The following is a 21,947-nucleotide window of genomic DNA, read 5'->3' as shown; positions in this document are numbered from 1 at the left end:
TAGTAAACAGATAACTGGATTTTGATTAGAGGACCACACCTGACCTGACAATACTGCAGTGACTGAGACCAAGAGAACCACCACAATGGGACATGTTGCTGTGCTTGGATTGCAAACCCACCAAAATTGATTCATGGAAACATATTTTTTGGAATCACCAACCCTTCCCAAAGAGCAATTCCAGCATTATCTACAGTTTGAGCCCTAACCTACAGCTTAATAGCCAATCAGTAGGCGGAATGATAGTGTGGTGATTAGGATAGACCAGTGATCGAGAGAACATGAGTACCAATATCACCATGTGGGATGAGAATTTGAATTCATTTTTTTAATCTATAAAATGAGCCAATGTAAGTAAAAGTGCTCATGAAGCTGTTGGGTTGTCATCTAAGAAAAAATCACCCAGTTGTTCAGTAATACCCTTTAAGAAAGGAAACCTACTGTCCTTATCAATGTCCAGAATCGTACACACAAAGTGTGTGTATAGATTGGGTAATGTATATGTAGTACTGGTACCAGTAGAATCATGAGACATTAAACCAAGGTTCCATCTGCTTCCTCAGGTGAGCATAGGAGATCCCATGGATCGAAGAGCAGGAGAGTCACCACCTTTGATCTGACCAATATTTATCCCTCAATCACCATCACTAAAACAGATTATCTGGTCATTATCACATTGTTGTTTGTGGGAATTAACTGTGGTATTTCCTACACTACAATGGTGACTACGCTTCAAAAGTACTTACTTTGCTGTAAGGAGCTTTGGGACGTCCTGAGGACTGAAAGGCGCTATATAAACCCTAGCCAGAATCAGCATCTGTGGAGGAGAAAGTTGGATATTCGCCTGCACGTATAATGAAAAAGATTGCAGATCCGTTAAGAGCTGGAAAAGAAAACATGCGAACAGGACGTTTGTGCATCAAATAATTGTGATCTGCAGGATGTACAACGGGTTGCCTATTTTGAATTCTAAAGCGCATGTTGGTGCGTTTATTTTTGAGCCTTGCAGCGACCCGCAGTTCTTGAGTGCGCACGCGCGGCGGAGTTGCCCTGGTAACCGCGGGGCCGCGTTGCTCGGGGCGACACCAAGATGGCAAAAGGATCAAAGAAGAAGAAGGGGAAGGAGAAGGAGGAGAAGGAGAAAGAGAAAGTGACGAAGGGGAAGTCGGGCGAGCTGACAGAGGAGGCCCTGTCGGAGTCCGATGCGGTGCATTCGGAGGGAAACTTGTTGTGTCGGGTGGTCTCGGAGCAACAGGATGAAGCCAACCTGGAGGCCACGCCCGAGGGCTCCGAGCTCCACAGCCAGTCGCAGCAGGCCCCGGCGGTTTATTATGAGGAACCCGCCCTGACCAAATTAATCGTGGCGAGGTGCGGCTCCGCCCGACGTTTGACTGGAGCTCATCACCAGTTCAGAAGAAACAAGCCCCGTCCCTACGCTGGCTATTAGCCATTTACTAACCTCTAACCACAAATCATAACCTTTAACTGTTACCACTAACCCAAATCTTAACCTGAACTCTAAATCTAGCCACTAACCTTAACCCCTGGTGTTAACCCAATTTTTAATCTTCACTCTAAACCTAACCACTGATCCTAACCCCTGGAACAGGGATGAGGGACCTGGATCCACCAGTAACTGACCTTATCTCCTACCACTAGCCCAAATCTTAACCTGAACTCTAAACTAACCACTAACTTTGTTGATCTTTAACTCATATTGCTATCCTTAACCTGACCAAATCTTAACCTGAGCCCAAACCACCAAGTCACACATTGTCAATCAATCATTGGTACCTGCATTCTCAATAATCAATCCTGAATAGGATTTAATAACCTTTCTAACTTCTACAGTTCACCTGAAGGGAAGCAATGTTGTTAAAAATTGAAACTTGCCAACTTATAAAGTGGTAACAAAAAGCTTAAAAACAAACTGGGAATCTGAAACAAAACAGAAAGCAGTGGTTAGAGTGTGGAACTCACTACCCCAAGGAGTAGTTGAAGTGAATAGTGGAGGCATTAAGATAAGCACCCAAGGAAGGGTATGATGAGATGAAAAGGTGTGGGAGGAGGGTCTTGGGCATAAACACTAGCAGAGACTAGTTGGGCTGAATGGCCTGTTTCTGTGCTGTAACTTCTATGTAATATGCATGAAACATTCAATAGATCAGGCAGCATCCACAGAGAGAACAGCTGAATTAACATTTAGATGTGAACCTTTTATCCGAACAATTCTGACAGAGTCCATGTTTGAACTCAGCTGTTCTCTCCACAGATAACTTTTCTAAATAAACCCATAAGGAGACACTGGGTTACCCCAGTGTCAGCAAACGATTGACTTAACAAAAGTGCCCCCTTTTTAGGGCACAGCTAATAAAGAACTAAATCATAAAATAAAGGAAACACATAAAATTAAATAATATTACATCCAGTATTCCCTCCAGTCCACAGTGTCCACTGGTCATGGAAGCTTCCCCACAGATGCTGACTGAATCTACTGAGGGCTTCTAGTATGTAACAGCAATATTACACACAATTGGTGGTCAGACTGAATTTTACATGGGGTGTCCTGCAATGTATTAAAATAAAAAGCAGCCACTAACGGTTAGATTTCTTAGAGCAGCATTCCATTTTTCCACCTGCTTCCATCCCTTTTGATTATGTGGTTTTCAAATAACTTAAGCCACAATCCCTGCCCATGCTCCTATTCTTTCCAGTTTTAGACATGGCAAAGGATGGCAACTTGCGCAATTTATGCTATACTGGCATATTTGATTGATTTGGAGGTGGTCTGGTGAAGGATTGACAAGCAATCTTGCATAATAACTTTAGAGCTTAACCACTGCTTCCATTTTCTCTCGGACATTCTGTGACTATGTACACCTCTTTTGATTCTATACTTGATCCATTGTTATCTCATTTTGCTTTACACCATCATCACTTTTGCTATTTATTCACTCCTGCCTTCTATCCTATTGCAGATCTTTCCTTTCTGTTCTTCCTGTGCTTCACGCCCCCTCTCCCCCAAAACTTTTCCCTTGCTTTGTACTTGCTAAATGCTGTTCATCCCTAACTTCTTCCAGCTCTGATGAAAAGTTATCAGCCTGAAACGTTAACTCTTGTTTCTCTCTCCACACTTGCTGCCAGACCTGCTGAGTGTTTCCAGCATTTTGTTTGTATTGCATAACTTTAAAGTGGTTTTATGCTTTTTTTTGCTGTATCGTGGCCTTGGGTTTGGTTCTGTTGAACACATTTACATGAGCATTTGCTATGTTCAGACTTTTAATAAAGCAAAGTAGGAGCACACTGTGTTAATACCTGAAATTTGCCAATCAAGAAAAAAAACCTTTAACAACTGCCTGTAAGTTTTTATTTTTCAAAACTGTGAATCCTTTTCTCTTGGACCAAGTCCCTTTCCTTTATCTGGTTTGTGCATCAGCTCTAATTAAACACCAACTCCCAAGCTTCAACAAACCCTGTTCTGAGCCAGCTGCTCAAAAAGTGCATAGAACAATTTGGGAGAAAAGTCTTTTCTCATGCCCCTCATGTGACTTTAACAAAACTAGACAATTCTCTGGAACTGAGGGTGTTAATGAAGACCCATTTATCACTGATGTAATTTAGTGAGTATGAAGTTATGAAACAACCATGTTGATCGATTGCAGTGAAATGAGCTACTGTATTTCTATCTTATAAAAGATCTTATAATCATTTCTTTTAAAGCTATGAGGGAGAAACAATACGAGGCCTTTATGAAGGCATAGGGATTGCCCATTTCCAAGGAGGCCATGTCTATGAAGTAAGTGGAGTTCAGCTTTCAGTTCGTTTTTGTTCAACATCCACCTTCAGAGCAGAAATTTGAATTCTCTGTGTGATGATTATTGTTGAGGAATTTTCATTCAGAATGTTGTATCAATTGAGGCCATAAGAACTATGAAATACTAGCAGGAGTAGTCCATACGGCCCCTCGAGCCTGATCCGCCGTTCAATAAGATCATCAACTCCACTTTCCCGCCCTGTCCCCATACCCCTAAATTCCCTCTGTGCCCAAATATTTATTGATATCAGTTTTGAATATACTCATGGACTGAGCATTCACCACCCTCTGGGACAGAGAGTTCCAAAGATTCACAATCCTCTTAGTGAAGAAATTTCCCCTCATCTCAGTTCAAAATGGCCAGCACCTTATTCTGAGACTATGATCCTTAGTTCTAGACTTTCTAGCAGGAGGAAACAGCCTCTCAGCATCTATCCTGTCAAGCCCTGTAAGAAATTTATGTATTTCAACGAGATTACCTCATTCTTCTAAACTCCAGGGAATATAGGTCCATTCTGCTCAATCTCCTCACAAGACAACCTTATCATTCCAAGAATCAATCTAGCGAACCTTCATTGCACCCCTTCTAAGGCAAGTATATCCTTCCTTCAGTCAGGTCTCTGTCACTGGTTAGAATATGCTCCCATTAATGGTATTGTTAGCCAAACAGTAGGATGTCTAGCCTTGTTACTTATGTCTGCTTCACCTACCGAATTAGCTTTTCTGCTTCTGTCAGTTGACCAAAGGAAATAATCAGATGAGTTCAATGGAACTCTGTACAAATAGTTTTTGAATTTAGTGAACTTGTTCAATGTTACACAAAGAATTTAACCCTCAGCAGGCCAGAGAAATGTATACCTCGTACAATCTAGTTCTGAAAGTTTAGTGCTCAGTTGCTGTGATATTGAAATAAAACTCAAACATCACAGTAGCTGAATCAATGTAATATTAATCCTATACAAGTAAACAAAAAACTATTTTAATTAATAAGAAAGTTGCAACATTCACTTCAGCCACTACAATCTTTTTTCCCACAAAATCATGTCAAATTAAGAAAAGTATGGTTACCAATGGGTGAATACAGTCATTGGCAGGCCAAGATTGAATCTCAGCAAATAAACTCATGCAAACAATGGGCCAAAAACCTGTTTGAAGCCCATCTGCAGTATTGGTTTTCCCTGAGGTAGTGGTGTCAACTGCATTTAGGGTGATCAGGCCTACAGATGGCCTAACAGATCACATCAACAAGGGGTAACTGTTTAAAGTTACTTACCTGAATGTGGAGCTGGGAGGAACACTCAATTAAAGCACTGCTGCCCATTACTGCCCCACCGCGATCCCCACTGTTACCATATCACGATTGCCATCACTACTTTCCACAAGTGTTAAAATTTTGTGACATTTTCTGTAATGTTGTAAGAGTTGTTCCTTTAATGTTTTCCCATAGGGCATGTTTTCTGAAGGCCTTATGCATGGTAGAGGCACTTACACATGGAAGAACGGAATAAAGTATGAAGTAAGAAAATGCCAAGGCAACATCAGTGTTCTCAGTCTTTTCAAACTGATATGGAATACATGCCTACTGATCAGCAAATAGAGATATAATGAGATTAACAAATTAGTGAATATGTTTGTGTCGATAAGATATACAGTTCTACACTGTAATTGCTGCAAAATCTTCTTGCTTTATGTAATATCGCATTGTTGTTAGTTTAGATTTGGGTTTTGGCGCTGCCTGGACATCATCAGACGTAGGAGTCAGCTGTTGGATTTTTGTTAAAGAAAGAAAGACCTTGTGTTTATTTTTTTCATGACCTCAGGATGTTTCAACCAATGAATTGTATTTGCCTTTAAACATTGTGTGTTCAAGTCCCACTCCAAGCTGACACTCCCAGTGCAGTGCCGAGGGAGTGCGGCACTCTCGGAGGTGCCGTCTTTCAGGTGAGACTATAAAGCAAGGCCCCATCGGACCTTTCAGTTGGATGTAAGAGTACACCCAAGGCACTATTTTGAAGAAGAACGAGGAAGTTCTCCCCAGTGTCCTGGTCAATATTTATCCCTTAACCAACATCACAAAATATGATCTGGTCGTTATCACGTTGCTGTTTGTGGGACCTTGCTGTACCCAAATCAGCTGCTGTGTTTTCTAAATTACAACGATGACTTCACTTCAAATGTATTTGTTTGGCAGTAAAGCACTTTGGGAAGTTTTGCGGTCATAAAAGGCACTTTATAATTGCAAGTCTTTCTTTCTTTAGTCTCCAACTTAAGATTATCTGTTTGGACCAGTTTATTTCAAATAGTTAAGTGTGTCTAGCCCTGTATATCCATGATTCTCTCAATACTGAATAATTAGGACTTCATACCTTAAATGTAATTTAAATTTTATTCTATAGGGAGATTTTTCAATGAATACCCCTACAGGCCATGGCACCTACACATGGACAGATGGCAGCACGTATGTTGGCGAGGTGCTAAATGGAATACGCCATGGACAGGGGAAATTCACAAGTGCTGATCAGTCCATTTCTTACACTGGAGAGTGGCACCAAGCCAAGAGACATGGGAAGGTAAGAGCAAACTTCTCATTGTATGTTATTGTTTTTCTTTTAAGTGTCGAGTTGTAGCCGATATTACCATTCAGAAAAATTTTAAGAGCCTTAAGGTAGTTAAAAACTTTTAAGTTCAAAAACTCATTATGATTAGAGGACTGGATGCCACTGTGGGTTAAGGCAATGCTTTTACCTCTGCAAATCTGGTTTGAATTTAGTCCATACTGATGGGGATGAAATTGTCTACAATCTGCTGGCTGTAAGAATCCAAAGTGAAATGGGTTTGGCCAGTTTCAGAAGAGTTCCTAGGGGCAGCCATGCACAGCACTGAACTGCCTTTCGTTCAGTATTAGTTGCCACTAATTTGGAATCCAACCCAGAGCGACCAAGAGAAGATTTTTATGTGTGTATGTCTGTATTTAAGAAAAAGACTCAGAAGTTTGAATGTGTGGGATCATGAGAAAGAGAAAGACTATAGGTTTTGTGTGTGAGAGAGGTAGAAACAGACTGAGGACAGAAATCTAACCAAGCCACATCATAAAGTTTTGATGAGGGCCTTACTTAATTATATCAGAGAACCATTGGGTACCCTTCAGTTCAGAGTATATTTAAGCAGAAGAGAACAGAATGACAGGTTTTGCTGCATTTGTGATTTACATTTGTGCTTTGCACATTGCTGCGTTCTTGCTTTCTAGGGCACCATAAACTACAACAAAGAAGGGAGCTCATGGTATCAAGGTGACTGGGTGAACAATGTCAGGGAAGGCTGGGGTATAAGACGGCAAGTATATTTCCAAGGAAATTTATTTTGGTTGCGGGCTACTGTCAGTTCAATTCTTCCTTGTGTAAAAAAGGTATTATTCAGTAATTTAAATTAAACATTGTAAGTAACACAGCAAAGTCTGAATTTAGCATTTAAACAAGGAGGAGGTGTTAGCAATTTTGGAAAGTGTGAAAATAGATAAATCCCCTGGGCCAGATGGGATTTATCCTAGGATTCTCTGGGAAGCCAGGGAGGAGATTGCAGAGCCTTTATCCTTGATCTTTATGTCGTCATTGTTGACAGGAATAGTGCCGGAAGACTGGAGGATAGCAAATGTTGTCCCCTTGTTCAAGAAGGGGAGTAGAGACAGCCCTGGTAATTATAGACCTGTGAGCCTTACTTCGGTTGTGGGTAAAATGTTGGAAAAGGTTATAAGAGATAGGATTTATAATCATCTTGAAAAGAATAAGTTCATTAGCGATAGTCAGCACGGTTTTGTGAAGGGTAGGTCGTGCCTCACAAACCTTATTGAGTTTTTTGAGAAGGTGACCAAACAGGTGGATGAGGATAAAGCAGTGGATGTGGTGTATATGGATTTCAGTAAGGCGTTTGATAAGGTTCCCCATGGTAGGCTATTGCAGAAAATACGGAAGTATGGGGTTGAAGGTGATTTAGAGCTTTGGATCAGAAATTGACTAGCTGAAAGAAGACAAAGGGTGATGGTTGATGGCAAATGTTCATCCTGGAGTTTAGTTACTAGTGGTGTCCTGCAAGGATCTGTTTTGGGGCCACTGCTGTTTATCATTTTTATAAATGACCTGGATGAGGGTGTAGAAGGGTGGGTTAGTAAATTTGCGGATGACATGAAGGTCGGTGGAGTTGTGGATAGTGCCGAAGGATGTTGTAGGGTACAGAGGGACATAGATAGGCTGCAGAGCTGGGCTGTGAGATGGCAAATGGAGTTTAATGCGGAAAAGTGTGAGGTGATTCACTTTGGAAGGAGTAACAGGAATGCAGAGTACTGGGCTAATGGGAAGATTCTTGGTCGTGTAGATGAACAGAGAGATCTTGGTGTCCAGGTGCATAAATCCCTGAAGGTTGCTACCCAGGTTAATAGGGCTGTTAAGAAGGCATATGGTGTGTTAGCTTTTATTAGTAGGGGGATCGAGTTTCGGAGCCACGAGGTCATGCTGCAGCTGTACAAAACTCTGGTGAGGCCGCACCTGGAGTATTGCATGCAGTTCTGGTCACCGCATTATAGGAAGGATGTGGAAGCTTTGGAAAGGGTGCAGAGGAGATTTACTAGGATGTTGCCTGGTATGGAGGGAAGGTCTTACGAGGAAAGGCTGAGGGACTTGAGGTTGTTTTCGTTGGAGAGAAGGAGGAGGAGAGGTGACTTAATAGAGACATATAAGATAATCAGAGGGTTAGATAGGGTGGATAGTGAGAGACTTTTTCCTCGGATGGTGATGGCAAACACGAGGGGACATAGCTTTAAGTTGAGGGGTGATAGATATAGGACAGATGTTAGAGGTAGTTTCTTTACTCAGAGAGTAGTAGGGGCGTGGAACGCCCTGCCTGCAACAGTAGTAGACTCGCCAACTTTAAGGGCATTTAAGTGGTCATTGGATAGACATATGGATGAAAATGGAATAGTGTAGGTCAGATGGTTTCACAGGTCGGCGCAACATTGAGGGCCGAAGGGCCTGTACTGCGCTGTAATGTTCTAATGTTCTAATTATATAAATTATTGATAATTTGAATTAAGTGACTGAATTAAAAGGCATAGACTATATTCAATGCCAAAGGCTCTACATGCATGCATTTTAAAGAAAGACATTAAGCAGGTTTATGCTGTCTTCAATATTATGTAAAATTTATATTAATTAAAATAATTTTTCTTGTGAACTTTTGTGATCATTTGCGAGAAAGACTTTCCCTACAAGTACAAACCGGATGAGGATGCCTGGGGACATCTTACTCCATTAAAAATGCTGAATAACTGCAAGTTATTGTTGTTGTGAACTGGGTCGAAATGGTGAAGAGCCGAAAGGAAAGTGTACCAATTCCACTGGACAAGCTAGTTTTCCCTGTTGGTGAATTAACTGAAAATTATTACATGCAAACTTCGGTCAGAAGAAGCAGACTCGGTGGGCTCAATAACCTTCTCTATTCACAGTTCTCTTAAACAATTTTTGCACTTAATGGTTTTGTTTTGAGTGCAGCGTCCAAGTTGTTCCTGTATCCCATTAACTGGCAGCTGGGAGCTTCCGAGTCATATTACATGCCCACTCTGTTACATTGCTGCTGACTGTGGTTTTGTGTATTTCTGTTACCAGAAAATATTTTTACTTTGCACGAAATTACCTAACAGCCATCAGCTCAAGTAACGTTCAGAAGTCTCATTACAGTGAACATGACACTTTCTGTCTCTCCCCACCCCCCCCCCCTCCCTCTCCCCCCACCAAACCCCGAATCTCCTACTCTTTCAGACTCACGCAGATATTGGTACTTAGTCCAAGTGCCCATTATTCATGTGTAAACCTGGAGAGTGGGATATTTGATTCTGGAAAGCGTAACCTCTAACCCTGATGCTGTCCTATCCTGACATCCACGTGCACTTGTTCCAACAATTCATTGAATGGCAATCAGGAACTGGTTGATTTCCCCCACTCCTGCCCCCACTCTCACCCTCCTTAGTGTAGGGACACAGAGGACACTGTGGTGTTTCTAGCACAATCCAATCTGATTTAGCAGAGACCAGAAACCAAACCAGTGGGGCGAGGTTGTTGCTGGACAAGACACCTTTTTATTCTGGTGACTAGTAGATGAAAACCTCTTTCCCCATAGGTTTGGGATGTAATCGAACATTTCATAAAGGGCAGCGTACAGATATTCAGTGTTATGCGCTCTGTAATATGCACATGTCTCCCTAGGTATAAGAGTGGGAATGTGTATGAAGGGGAATGGAAAAATTTTCAACGCCATGGGGAAGGCACCATGAGTTGGATTTCTACTAATGAAGAATACGCAGGCCAGTGGGAAAATGGCATACAGGTAGGATTCGAGGCCTGTTAAACTTTCTGATGATTACACTGTCCCATCCAACTCTGCCAGGGCAGGTACAGCAAAGGTCTATATAGTAACTATGCAACTGTATTCAGAGATGAAAACTAAGAGCACTATGTATAGTGCAGTTTATATACACTATATATGGAGTATGATATATATAACAGAAGTTGCATGATTATTCATAAATTCAATGCTAAGTATATAGTACAGCATGGAAGAGGTATAGGTTTTTTCATATATGCCAATTCTCAGTATACTCTATTACATTATATACAGGGACAGTACTAGTTATTGATTTATATTTATGCTATTTATAATAGAAGTGCCCATAAGGTATAGAAGCTGCATGTGCTGCATATTGTTCAAGAGAAACCAAACTCTTCCCACCATCTCGAAGCAAATTATATTGCAGGGTCGGAGTGAAAGATAGTTTTGTGTGTGTCTTTCTGTGCACCTGTCTGTATATCTGCATTCATCAGTGTGTTGGTGCGCATGTTTGCATGCACACAATTATTGGGCATGCATTGTCAGAACTAACAGGCATACATTGCCAGCAGCAATGAATAGCCAGTAACTAACAGTTACCATGCTGTCAGTAATTAACAGCTGCACATTGTTGGTAACTAACTGCATTGGAAAATAGAGTTTATATTGTCCAAGTGAACTGTTTTTGAAGCTTTTCCATTAGACTTTCTTTCTTGTTTCAGCATGGGTTTGGCACCCACACCTGGTTGCTGAAGAGGGTGCCAGGTAGTCAGTATCCACAGAGGAACCAATATGTTGGGGAATTTGTGATGGGAACCCGGCAAGGGCATGGTAAGTTCTTCTATGCCAACGGAGCAGTGTACTCTGGAGAATGGGCGTCAAACAAGAAGCATGGTTTGGTAAGTTTCTTCCAATAACCGCTGACTTTTTTTTAATCTGCAATTGCTTTTGCTGTACAATCAATAGCCTTTGGAAAGCAGCAGCAAAATCCTTTGATGAAAGGTCACAGACCTGAAATGTTAACTCTGTTTCTCTCTCCACAGATGCTGCCTGACCTGTTGAGTATTTCCAGAATTTTCTATTTTTATTTCAGATGTTGTAGCAGAATTTATGTACCATTTTAAAAATTATTTAGAATTCTTAATTTTCTTCCTGAGTCCTGTAAACAAAGATATCTGTTCCCATTTTGATGGTATCATTTTAGAGAAAGGATTCTGGGTGAAAAACATATTTGCTTCTTAAAAAACATTTTAGTTAGCCCTTGACAAGATTAAAGGATGAAATGATTGTTTTGTTCTGAAGTTAGAAACCCAGGAACAAAATTGTTGGGAACTGTGAAACATTGGATTCTGAGAATGGGATTTCATTATCAGTTTGTTAATTAAGGACAAAAGCAAGCATTCTCTGCTCATCATTCAAAGAGGAATTTCACCCTGAATTCCTTAAAATATCCCAGATGATGTCCATGAACCCATGACTTTCTAATTTAGAGGGGACTTGCGAACGTATGAATTAGGAGCAGAAGTTAAGATCACTGAAGGCAGCAGCACAGGTAGATAAAGTTAGGAAGGCGTATAGGATACTTGCCTTTATTAGCCGAGGCATAGAATATAAGAGCAGGGAGGTTATGATAGAGCTGTATAAAACACTAGTTCGGCCACAGCTGGAGTACTGTGTACAGTTCTGGTTACCACACTGTAGGAAGAATGTGATTGCAATGGAGAGGGTGCAGAGGAGATTCACCAGAATGTTGCGTGGGCTGGAGCATTTCAGTTATGAAGAGAGACTAGATAGGTTAGGATTGTTTTCCTTGGAGCAGAGAAGGCTGAGGGGGGACCTGATTGAGGTACACAAAATTATGAGGGACATTGATAGGATAGATAGGAAGAAACTTTTTCAATAACCGGGGGCATAGATTTAAGGTAAGGGGCAGGAGGATTAGAGGGGAGTTGAGGAAAAACTTTTTCACCCAGCGGGTGGTTGGAATCTGGAACACACTGCCTGAAGCTGTGGTAGAGGCAGGAACACTCACAACATTTAAGAAGTACTTAGATGAGCACTTGAAATGCCATAGTATACAAGGCTACGGGCCAAGTGCTGGAAAATGGGATTAGTTTGGATAGGTGCTTGATGGCAGGTGCAGGCGCGTTGGTTCGAAGGGCCTGTTTCTGTGCTGTAAAACTCTATGACGCTAAGTAGGCCACTCGGCCCCTTAGGCCTGCACCGCCATTCAATGGGCTGAATTTTATCAGCAGCGCGCTGTGAGAGCGGCGGCCTTCCGACATGAAAGTGCCACCACACAGCCCCCACGATATTACGCGCGGGGGCTGATTTAAATAGTGGGGGTGGAGCGGCCACCCTCAATAATGTAGAGGGGGCGGCCGCCGTGTCCCTGGCAACGGCGTCCGGCGGCACCGTGCAGAAGTCTTTTTTAAAGGGCTTCAAGTCCTTCAGTAACATTTTAATATTTAACAGTCCCAGTCTCACGGAAATAAAAATAAAATTTTATTTCTACTCTAAATCCTGTCTCCCACGCCCCCAATGGGTAATTTATATATAAATTGCCCTCTCCCCCCATAATAAACTTTTATTGATATCCCAAACTTTCCTCCCCGAAATTTGTTCCCTTTGACCCTCAACCCCTTCCCACCATCCCCAAAGCCAACAAAAATTGTTTTCCCCGCTCCCTCACCCCTCCTGCCATGAAAATTCTATTCCTCCCCCCTCCCCACCAGTGTCTTGCCTTGGAACTCTGTATGGAGTTCCGAAGGCGCATGAGCTGCGTTCGGCGGCCGTAAAATCAGCGTGGGACGGCCGTTGCCTGCAGGTAACCTAATTTACATCTTATTATTGTTAATTTAAATATTTAGATGAAGGCCCTGCCACTTGGCTGAGGGGGGACCGCATTAAGGTCCCCCCACCGCCGGTAATATGCGGCGGGCCTATCCAACGCCAGGGGTCGAGGCGGGCCTCTCCCTGCAGAATTTTACAGGCCCCCTGGCCGCAACCCACGGTGTTGAGGGGCTGGTAAAATTCAGCCCAATAAGTTCATGGCTGAACTGATTACTCCACATTCCCGCCTACCCCCGAAAACCTTTCACCTCTGGCTTATCAGAATCTATCTACCTCTGCCTCAAAAATATTCAAGGCTTCTGCTCCCACTGCCTTTTGAGGAAGAGAATTCCAAAGACTCATGAACCACTGCGAGAAAAAATTTCTCCTCATCTCTATCTTAAATGGGTGACCCCTTATTGTTAAATAGTGACCCCTAGTTTTCGATTCTCCACAAGAGGAAACATCTTTTCCACATCCACCCTGTCAAGACCCCTCAGCATCTTATATATTTCAATCAAGTCACCTCTTACTCTTCTAAACCCCCGGATACAAGCCTAGACTGTCCAATCTTTCCTCATAAGACAATCCGCCCATTCCAGGTATTAGTCTAGTAAACCTTCTCTGAACTGCTTCCAATGCATTTACATCCTTCCTTAAATAAGGAGACCAATACTGTACACAGTACTCCAGATGTGGTCTCACCAATGCCCTGTATACTTTTGTATTCAATTCCCCTCGCAATAAACGATAACATTCTACTAGCTTTCCTAATTACGTGCTGTACCTGCATAGTAACCTTTTGCGATTCATGCACTAGGACACCCAGATCTCTCTGCATCTCAGAGCTCTGCAATTTCTCACCATTTAGATAATTATGCTTCTTTTTTATTTTTCCTGCCTGAGTGGACAATTTCACATTTTCCCACATTATAATCCATTTGCCAGATCTTTCTCCACTCACTTAACCTATCTATATCCCTTTGTAGCCTCCTTATGTCCTCTACTTTCCTACCTATCATTGTGTCATCAGCAAATTTAGCAACCATACCTTCGGTCCCTTCATCCAAGTCATTTATATAAATTGTAAAAAGTTAAGGCCCCAGCACTGATCTCTGTGGCACACCACTCATTACATCTTGCCAACCAGAAAATGACCCATTTATGCCTACTCTCTATTTTCTGTTAGCTAGCCAATCTTCTATCCATGTCAATATGTTACCCCCTACACCATGAGCTTTTATTTTCCACAATAACCTTTGATGTGGCACCTTATTAACTGCCTTCTGGAAATCTAAATACAGTGCATCCACCGGTTCCCCTTTATCCATAGCACATGTTACTTCTTCAAAGAACTCCAATAAATTAGTTCAATATAATTTCCCTTTCACAAAATCTTGTTGACTCTGCCAGATTACCTTGAACTTTTCTAAGTTCCCTGCTATAACATCTTTAATAATAGCTTCTAACATCTTCCCTATGACAGATGTTAAGCCAACTGGCCTGTAGTTTCCTGCTTCTGTCTCCCTGATCAACTATCTCACTAGCCACTTCTTTTAAAACCCTAGGATGAAGTCCATCAGGACCCGGGGACTTGTCAGCCCGCAGCTCCAACAATGCAAAATAACTGTTCAATTCATCTGCCATCTCCTTATTATCCATTATTAGTTCCCCAGACTCACTTTCTAAGTGTACTAACTCTGAGCCAAACAGACACTTAATTAAATTAACTCTATTTAAAAAAGGCATTCCCTCTCTAGATAACAATTCTGCTCTCTTGAAAATGATACAAATCAAATATTATAAAATGTATACATAAATTGCTGTCTTTCTTGCACCTGCTGAAAATTTGAAGTAAGACACAATTTTGGAAAATGCACGGTTGTTTTCTCCAGATTGACGTGCCGTAGTAGGCAATTAATGTAGTTTGCCAATATGGTATTCTCAGACTGATTAAGTCCGAATAATTAAATCAGGACTTTTACCTTTGATAACTTCAGGGGACATTCACATTTAAGAATGGTCGTACTTTTGAGGGAGAGTTTTTTGAAGATCGTATGGTAGAGTTTCCTAATTTTTCAATTGATGGAACGAACACACCAGACCTCAGTACTATACGCACCCAATCGCCACTTGAAACTGGTAAGAGTTTTTGCAGAGATGTAGAAAGGCTTAGTTTTCAAACCAGCACAAATAAGCACAATCTGTACAGTCTTCTCTCCCACCATACTTTAGAAATGAAACAACGGGCATTAATTTTGTTGCAAACGTGCACCATAGTAATGGTGTATCTACGGCATGCGCCATTATCATGGTATGGAAATTACATCTTGAGTGATTATGCCATTTTGTGTGCCACATCTATCAGCTCGGTGCAGAGAAATTAGTGAAGGAAGTTGCAGGCTTGGGAGTGCGGGTTCTGGGGTTAGGGTGGATGGTGTTGCAGCATCAGAGTTGCCGAAACCTACAGCAGCCGGAGTGGCGGGAGGAGTGGGGTTGGATGGACGAGGGAGAGGTGTGTCAGGAGGCAGCGAGGAAAGTGTCAGACTTGAAAAAGAAACAAAGAACAAAGAAAATTACAGCACAGGAACAGGCCCTTCGGCCCTCCAAGCCTGCGCCGATCCAGATCCTCTATCTAAACCTGTCGCCTATTTTCTAAGGGTCTGTATCTCTTTGCTTCCTGCCCATTCATGTATCTGTCTAGATACATCTTAAAAGACGCTATCGTGCCCGCGTCTACCACCTCCGCTGGCAACACGTTCCAGGCACCCACCACCTTCTGCGTAAAGAACTTTCCACGCATATCCCCCTTAAACTTTTCCCCTCTCACTTTGAACTCATGACCCCTAGTAATTGAATCCCCCACTCTGGGAAAAAGCTTCTTGCTATCCACTCTGTCGACACCTCTCATGATTTTGTACACCTCAATCAGGTCCCCCCTCAACCTCCGTCTTTCTAATGAAAATAATCCTAATCTACTCACCCTCTCTTCATAGCTAGTGCCCTCCATACCAGGCAACATCCTGGTGAACCTCCTCTGCACCCTCTCCAAAGCATCTACATCCTTTTGGTAATGTGGCGACCAGAACTGCACGCAGTGTTCCAAATGTGGCCGAACCAAAGTCTTATACAACTGTAACATGACCTGCCAACTCTTGTACTCAATACCCCGTCCGATGAAGGAAAGCATGCCGTATGCCTTCTTGACCACTCTATTGACCTGCGTTGCCACGTTCAGGGAACAATAGACCTGAACACCCAAATCTCTCTGTACATCAATTTTCCCCAGGACTTTTCCATTTATTGTATAGTTCACTCTTGAATTGGATCTTCCAAAATGCATCACCTCGCATTTGCCCAGATTGAACTCCATCTGCCATTTCTCTGCCCAACTCTCCAATCTATCTATATTCTGCTGTATTCTCTGACAGTCCCCTTCACTATCTGCTACTCCACCAATCTTAGTGTCGTCTGCAAACTTGCTAATCAGACCACCTATACTTTCCTCCAAATCATTTATGTATATCACAAACAACAGTGGTCCCAGCACGGATCCCTGTGGAACACCACTGGTCACACGTCTCCATTTTGAGAAACTCCCTTCCACTGCTACTCTCTATCTCCTGTTGCCCAGCCAGTTCTTTATCCATCTAGCTAGTACACCCTGGACCCCATGCGCCTTCACTTTCTCCATCAGCCTACCATGGGGAACCTTATCAAACGCCTTACTGAAGTCCATGTATATGACATCTACAGCCCTTCCCTCATCAATCAACTTTGTCACTTCCTCAAAGAATTCTATTAAGTTGGTAAGACATGACCTTCCCTGCACAAAACCATGTTGCCTATCACTGATAAGCCCATTTTCTTCCAAATGGGAATAGATCCTGTCCCTCAGTATCTTCTCCAGCAGCTTCCCTACCACTGACGTCAGGCTCACCGGTCTATAATTACCTGGATTATCCCTGCTACCCTTCTTAAACAAGGGGACAACATTAGCAATTCTCCAGTCCTCCGGGACCTCACCCGTGTTTAAGGATGCTGCAAAGATATCTGTTAAGGCCCCAGCTATTTCCTCTCTCGCTTCCCTCAGTAACCTGGGATAGATCCCATCCGGACCTGGGGACTTGTCCACCTTAATGCCTTTTAGAATACCCAACACTTCCTCCCTCCTTATGCCGACTTGACCTAGAGTAATCAAACATCTATCCCTAACCTCAACATCCGTCATGTCCCTCTCCTCGGTGAATACCGATGCAAAGTACTCGTTTAGAATCTCACCCATTTTCTCTGACTCCACGCATAATTTTCCACCTTTGTCCTTGAGTGGGCCAATCCTTTCTCTAGTTAGCCTCTTGCTCCTTATATATGAATAAAAGGCTTTGGGATTTTCCTTAACCCTGTTTGCTAAAGATAATTCATGACCCCTTTTAGCCCTCTTAATTCCTCGTTTCAGATTGGTCCTACATTCCCGATATTCTTTCAAAGCTTCATCTTTCGTCAGCCGCCTAGACCTTATGTATGCCTCCTTTTTCCTCTTAGCTAGTTTCACAATTTCACCTGTCATCCATGGTTCCCTAATCTTGCTATTTCTATCCCTCATTTTCACAGGAACATGTCTCTCCTGCACGCTAATCAACCTCTCTTTAAAAGCCTCCCACATATCAAATGTGGATTTACCTTCAAACAGCTGCTCCCAATCTACATTCCCCAGCTCCTGCCGAATTTTGGTATAGTTGGCCTTCCCCCAATTTAGCACTCTTCCTTTTGGACCACTCTCGTCTTTGTCCATGAGTATTCTAAAACTTACGGAATTGTGATCACTATTCCTAAAGTAGTCCCCTACTGAAACTTCAACCACCTGGCCGGGCTCATTCCCCAACACCAGGTCCAGAATGGCCCCTTCCCGAGTTGGACTATTTACATACTGCTCCAGAAAACCCTCCTGGATGCTCCTTACAAATTCTGCTCCATCTAGACCTCTAACACTAAGTGAATCCCAGTCAGTGTTGGGAAAATTAAAATCTCCTATCACCACCACCCTGTTGCTCCTACATCTTTCCATAATATGTTTACATATTTGTACCTCTATCTCACGCTCGCTGTTGGGAGGCCTGTAGTACAGCCCCAACATTGTTACCGCACCCTTCCTATTTCTGAGTTCTGCCCATATTGCCTCACTGCTCGAGTCCTCCATAGTGCCTTCCTTCAGCACAGCTGTGATATCCTCTTTGACCAGTAATGCAACTCCTCCACCCCTTTTACCTCCCTCTCTATCCCGCCTGAAGCATCGATATCCTGGGATATTTAGTTGCCAATCGTGCCCTTCCCTCAACCAAGTCTCAGTAATAGCAATAACATCATACTCCCAGGTACTAATCCAAGCCCTAAGTTCATCTGCCTTACCTACTACACTTCTTGCATTAAAACAAACGCACCTCAGACCACCAGTCCCTTTGCGTTCATCATCTGCTCCCTGCCTACTCTTCCCCTTAGTCACGCTGACTTCATTATCTAGTTCCTTACAGGCTTTAGTTACTACCTCCTTACTGTTCACTGACCTCCTCATTTGGTTACCATCCCCCTGCCACATTAGTTTAAACCCTCCCCAACAGCGTTAGCAAAAGCACCCCCAAGGACATTGGTTCCAGACCAGCCCAGGAGAAAGGAGAAAACAAAAGGAGAAAAAGAAACCAGAGAAAATAACTTGCAGGTTGTAAAATGTTTCGACGGCAGTCACTAAGGAGAAGCCATCCATCGACAGCTAAATAGAATGGGCCTGATTTTAACCCATTCAAAAGCTAGAATTACACAGAATTAAAATTAGGCCCAATGTGTGGAATAGTGCTCTATCGCCAACTAGCTTCAGGAGGGCTGAAATGTAAGTGTCATTATAAAGATACCTTACATCTTCAGATGAAGTCCCAGGTGTGAAACACAGGTACAAACAGAAATAGTGTGATGTGACCATGCCAAAAGCATGGGACATTCCAGCAATTCATAAAACTTTACAATATATGTACATAGATACATAATATTAATCACTCATTGTAAAAAAAAAATCAGTAAAAAGGAATAAAAGTTTAATATTACTTTCTATAATAGATAATATCAAAGCAAGTGGTTCAAAGCATGCCATTGGATCAGTTCTGGAACATAATGTAGAGCTCGATGTTACTTCGGTTTTGGAGATGATCCCAGAGGAAGACAGACAAAATGAACTTATGCAGGTAAACAGAAACTCAAGCAAATTACAGATTGCAACACCTAAACCACTACCAGCCTGAAAATTAACTTTTATTGATTTAATATAAATATTGGCATCAATATTACTGGATATGGTGAACATGTCTGATTGCAGATACACACTTCCCCGATACTGCAAGGCCTGGCCTGCTCACCTGCAGCCTGATTTGAATAACGTGTGCAAGGCATCACATACATAGGCACCTGGTTCCCTTCTTTGTCTGGCTGCTTTTTCTCCATGGGTGAAGAGGGTGACATGCCAGCAGAGTACTCCCAGTCCCATCACTGTCTCCAGCATCCCTTAAACCTGTGGCTGGTGTCGCCATCATCCCATGGGCCTCGGGCCACCAGTCTCCCTCCGCGTAGCCTTGGGCCACTGGCTCAATCCCTACAGCCATTTTGTTGTTTTCCTGCCTGAAGCCTGTCTTCCCTGGCTTTCTCTTCTTTCATAGCCTAGTCACCAGCCTTTCCCATTCTTCTGGACCCACCACCTCTCATCTGCTCATCGGACCTGGTTGCAGACTCTCACTCCAGCCTTTGGGCTGTGACTGCTGTGCTGCCTCCAGGTTCTCTACTGGCAGTTTGCATTTACAATATTAGAATTAATGACCATTGGGCATTTATATAACCATGTGTCGTATTGGAATCATGGCAACCCATTAGATATTTGAACCCCGGAAATAATCTTATACTTATTGGGTGTTTATATACAGAACTTACTGGGATCATTCAAATACCAGAGGTCGATGCATAAATTATTAATTTGGATGCTTTATAATCAATCACAGCATTGGAGTTATTTATCTGTTTGGTATCTATATAAGTAAAAGGATTTTCCCATCTTGCCCTACATAGCTGATTGGTGCTAATCATGTGACTGTTAATGAACTATCACTCAATCAGTTACCAAGGAACAGTTTTTGTGTATCTGGCCCAGCTCCCACTCTGCAGCCAACTATCATTCCTCTGTCCTTCTCATCCTAGGCCTCAGCCTACACTCACTCCTAGCCCTAATGCTACTCCTTCACCTCACCAGGATCTCCATTCATAGGCATTTCATAAAGTTACTTTATTAGAATTCAATGTAATTTGACTTTAGATTTTGTTTTTTTTTTGAGCAGTTAGAGTATGCTACTCTCCGATATCTGACAGAACTGAAGAAAATGTACACTTTCTACAGCAGCCTGGGACATCAGCAATCAATGGATAATACCTTCTTACTGAGCAAACTCCAGTTCTGGCGTTTTCTGAAAGACTGTAAATTTCACCATTATGGCCTGAGTCTGGCTAACATGGATAGGATCCTTCATGGTATTAAATCTCCTTTGGAGCACAAACCCACATCCTATTACTCAGTTTTTCTGCATGATAATACTGATGTGATGTAGTCAGAAAATAGCCTTTCCAGCCAGCCAATTACTCTTTAAGAAAGATTGCATTGCTCGAAAAACTTGAATGAAAAGATTCATTCATGCACAAAATTATGAGGGAGTTTTGATAAAGTAAATAAGGAGAAACTGTCTCCATTGGCAGAAGCGTCAGTAACCAGAAGACACAGGCTAAAACTAATTGCCAAACGAGCCGGGGCCGGGGGATGTGTAGAATTCATTTTTATGCAGCAAGTTTTTATGAGCTGGATTCCACTGCCTGAAAGGGTGGTGGAAGCAGATTCAATAGTAAAGGGAATTGATTTGAAAAGGGAATTGGATATATACAAACAAAAGGAAAAATTTATAAGGCTGTGGGAGAAGAAGGGATAGGCCTTTCAAAATGCCATCACAGGCATGTTGGGTCAAATGGCCTCCTTTTGTGTAGTATGATTCTATGACTGATAGCTAAGTTTAAAGCAATGGACAGTCAAGGTAACCAGTTACTCTGAGAGGTTGCTCACTCGATAGCTTTGCATGAAAACACTGAGAAATGGATAAGAAACACAGGCTGATGGGCAGGAAGCAACAGGGGTCTGTTGTGAGGATTATGTCGTGATGGGAAGGGACTAAATCACTTGAGTGCATGCTAAAACTGTATAGGCTATGGTTACACTGCACCTTGAATACCAGCTCCTGTTTTGGTCACAAAGACACCTCAAGCCCTGCAGATACTGCAGACGAGACGTAAGGTGGATCCCGAGTATTGAAGAACTGAATTATGTGGAAATATTAGAGATTTTCAAGAAAGGGGTTCATATAGATGCATACAACGTAGTCAACAGGATAGAAAAGGAAAGGTACTTCAAATGAAACAATGGCAGTCGGACAGAGGGGCACAACTCAAAATAACAAAAGGTTAATTTAGAATTGATGTGGAAAAAAAATAAGGTAGGAGAGACAAAAACCCTGGAAGTATTTAAGGAACACATGGCTGCTACATGAGGGAACTGTGGGTTATTTCTGGATGGGTGAGCTCAGGTGGACTTTCTCATCTTGCATGATAGTTTACTTTTGTGAACACTGAGCTGCTGATTTAAGTACTGGTTTAAATATATAAAAAAAACAGTTGCATTTGTATAACGCTCTTTCACAGATAATAAATCTCTTTGAAGTGCTGGCCATTACATAGCCATTTTATACAGTGTAAGATCTTGTTGACAGAAATGAAATGAATGGCCAGTTAACCTATTTTGATGGCACTGATTGAGGGAGGAATGTTGGCCTGGACATCAGGAGAACTCTCTACTTTTCTT

At 42.3% G+C, this 21,947-nt stretch overlaps 1 protein-coding gene across 7 annotated transcripts in view; it reads left to right on the top strand.

Annotated features, from left to right (window-relative positions):
* The first annotated feature begins 1,046 nt into the window (after nt 1-1,046).
* rsph10b (radial spoke head 10 homolog B) overlaps nt 1,047-21,947 on the top strand; it is a 103,692-nt gene continuing 82,791 nt past the window's right edge. For 5 of the 7 annotated variants that reach the window (XM_068056585.1, XM_068056582.1, XM_068056589.1 and 2 more), the window contains exons 1-10: nt 1,047-1,368; nt 3,721-3,796; nt 5,262-5,330; nt 6,211-6,384; nt 7,062-7,147; nt 10,066-10,186; nt 10,909-11,085; nt 15,019-15,160; nt 19,124-19,248; nt 20,386-20,575. In XM_068056585.1, coding sequence (XP_067912686.1) covers nt 1,091-1,368; nt 3,721-3,796; nt 5,262-5,330; nt 6,211-6,384; nt 7,062-7,147; nt 10,066-10,186; nt 10,909-11,085; nt 15,019-15,160; nt 19,124-19,248; nt 20,386-20,575 — 1,438 coding nt within the window. In that variant the 5' untranslated portion in view covers nt 1,047-1,090. Of the gene's footprint in view, nt 3,359-3,543; nt 3,621-3,696; nt 3,797-5,261; nt 5,331-6,210; nt 6,385-7,061; nt 7,148-10,065; nt 10,187-10,908; nt 11,086-15,018; nt 15,161-19,123; nt 19,249-20,385; nt 20,576-21,947 lie in introns of those variants that run through there. The other 2 variants (XM_068056587.1, XM_068056588.1) reach the window with 2 other exon arrangements.

This window comes from Heterodontus francisci, chromosome 24 (genome assembly GCF_036365525.1).
Source record: "Heterodontus francisci isolate sHetFra1 chromosome 24, sHetFra1.hap1, whole genome shotgun sequence".
NCBI classification, from domain to species: domain Eukaryota; kingdom Metazoa; phylum Chordata; class Chondrichthyes; order Heterodontiformes; family Heterodontidae; genus Heterodontus; species Heterodontus francisci.
The sequence above is the reverse complement of the archived record's forward strand: the minus strand, read 5'-3'. Positions and strand labels throughout refer to the sequence as shown.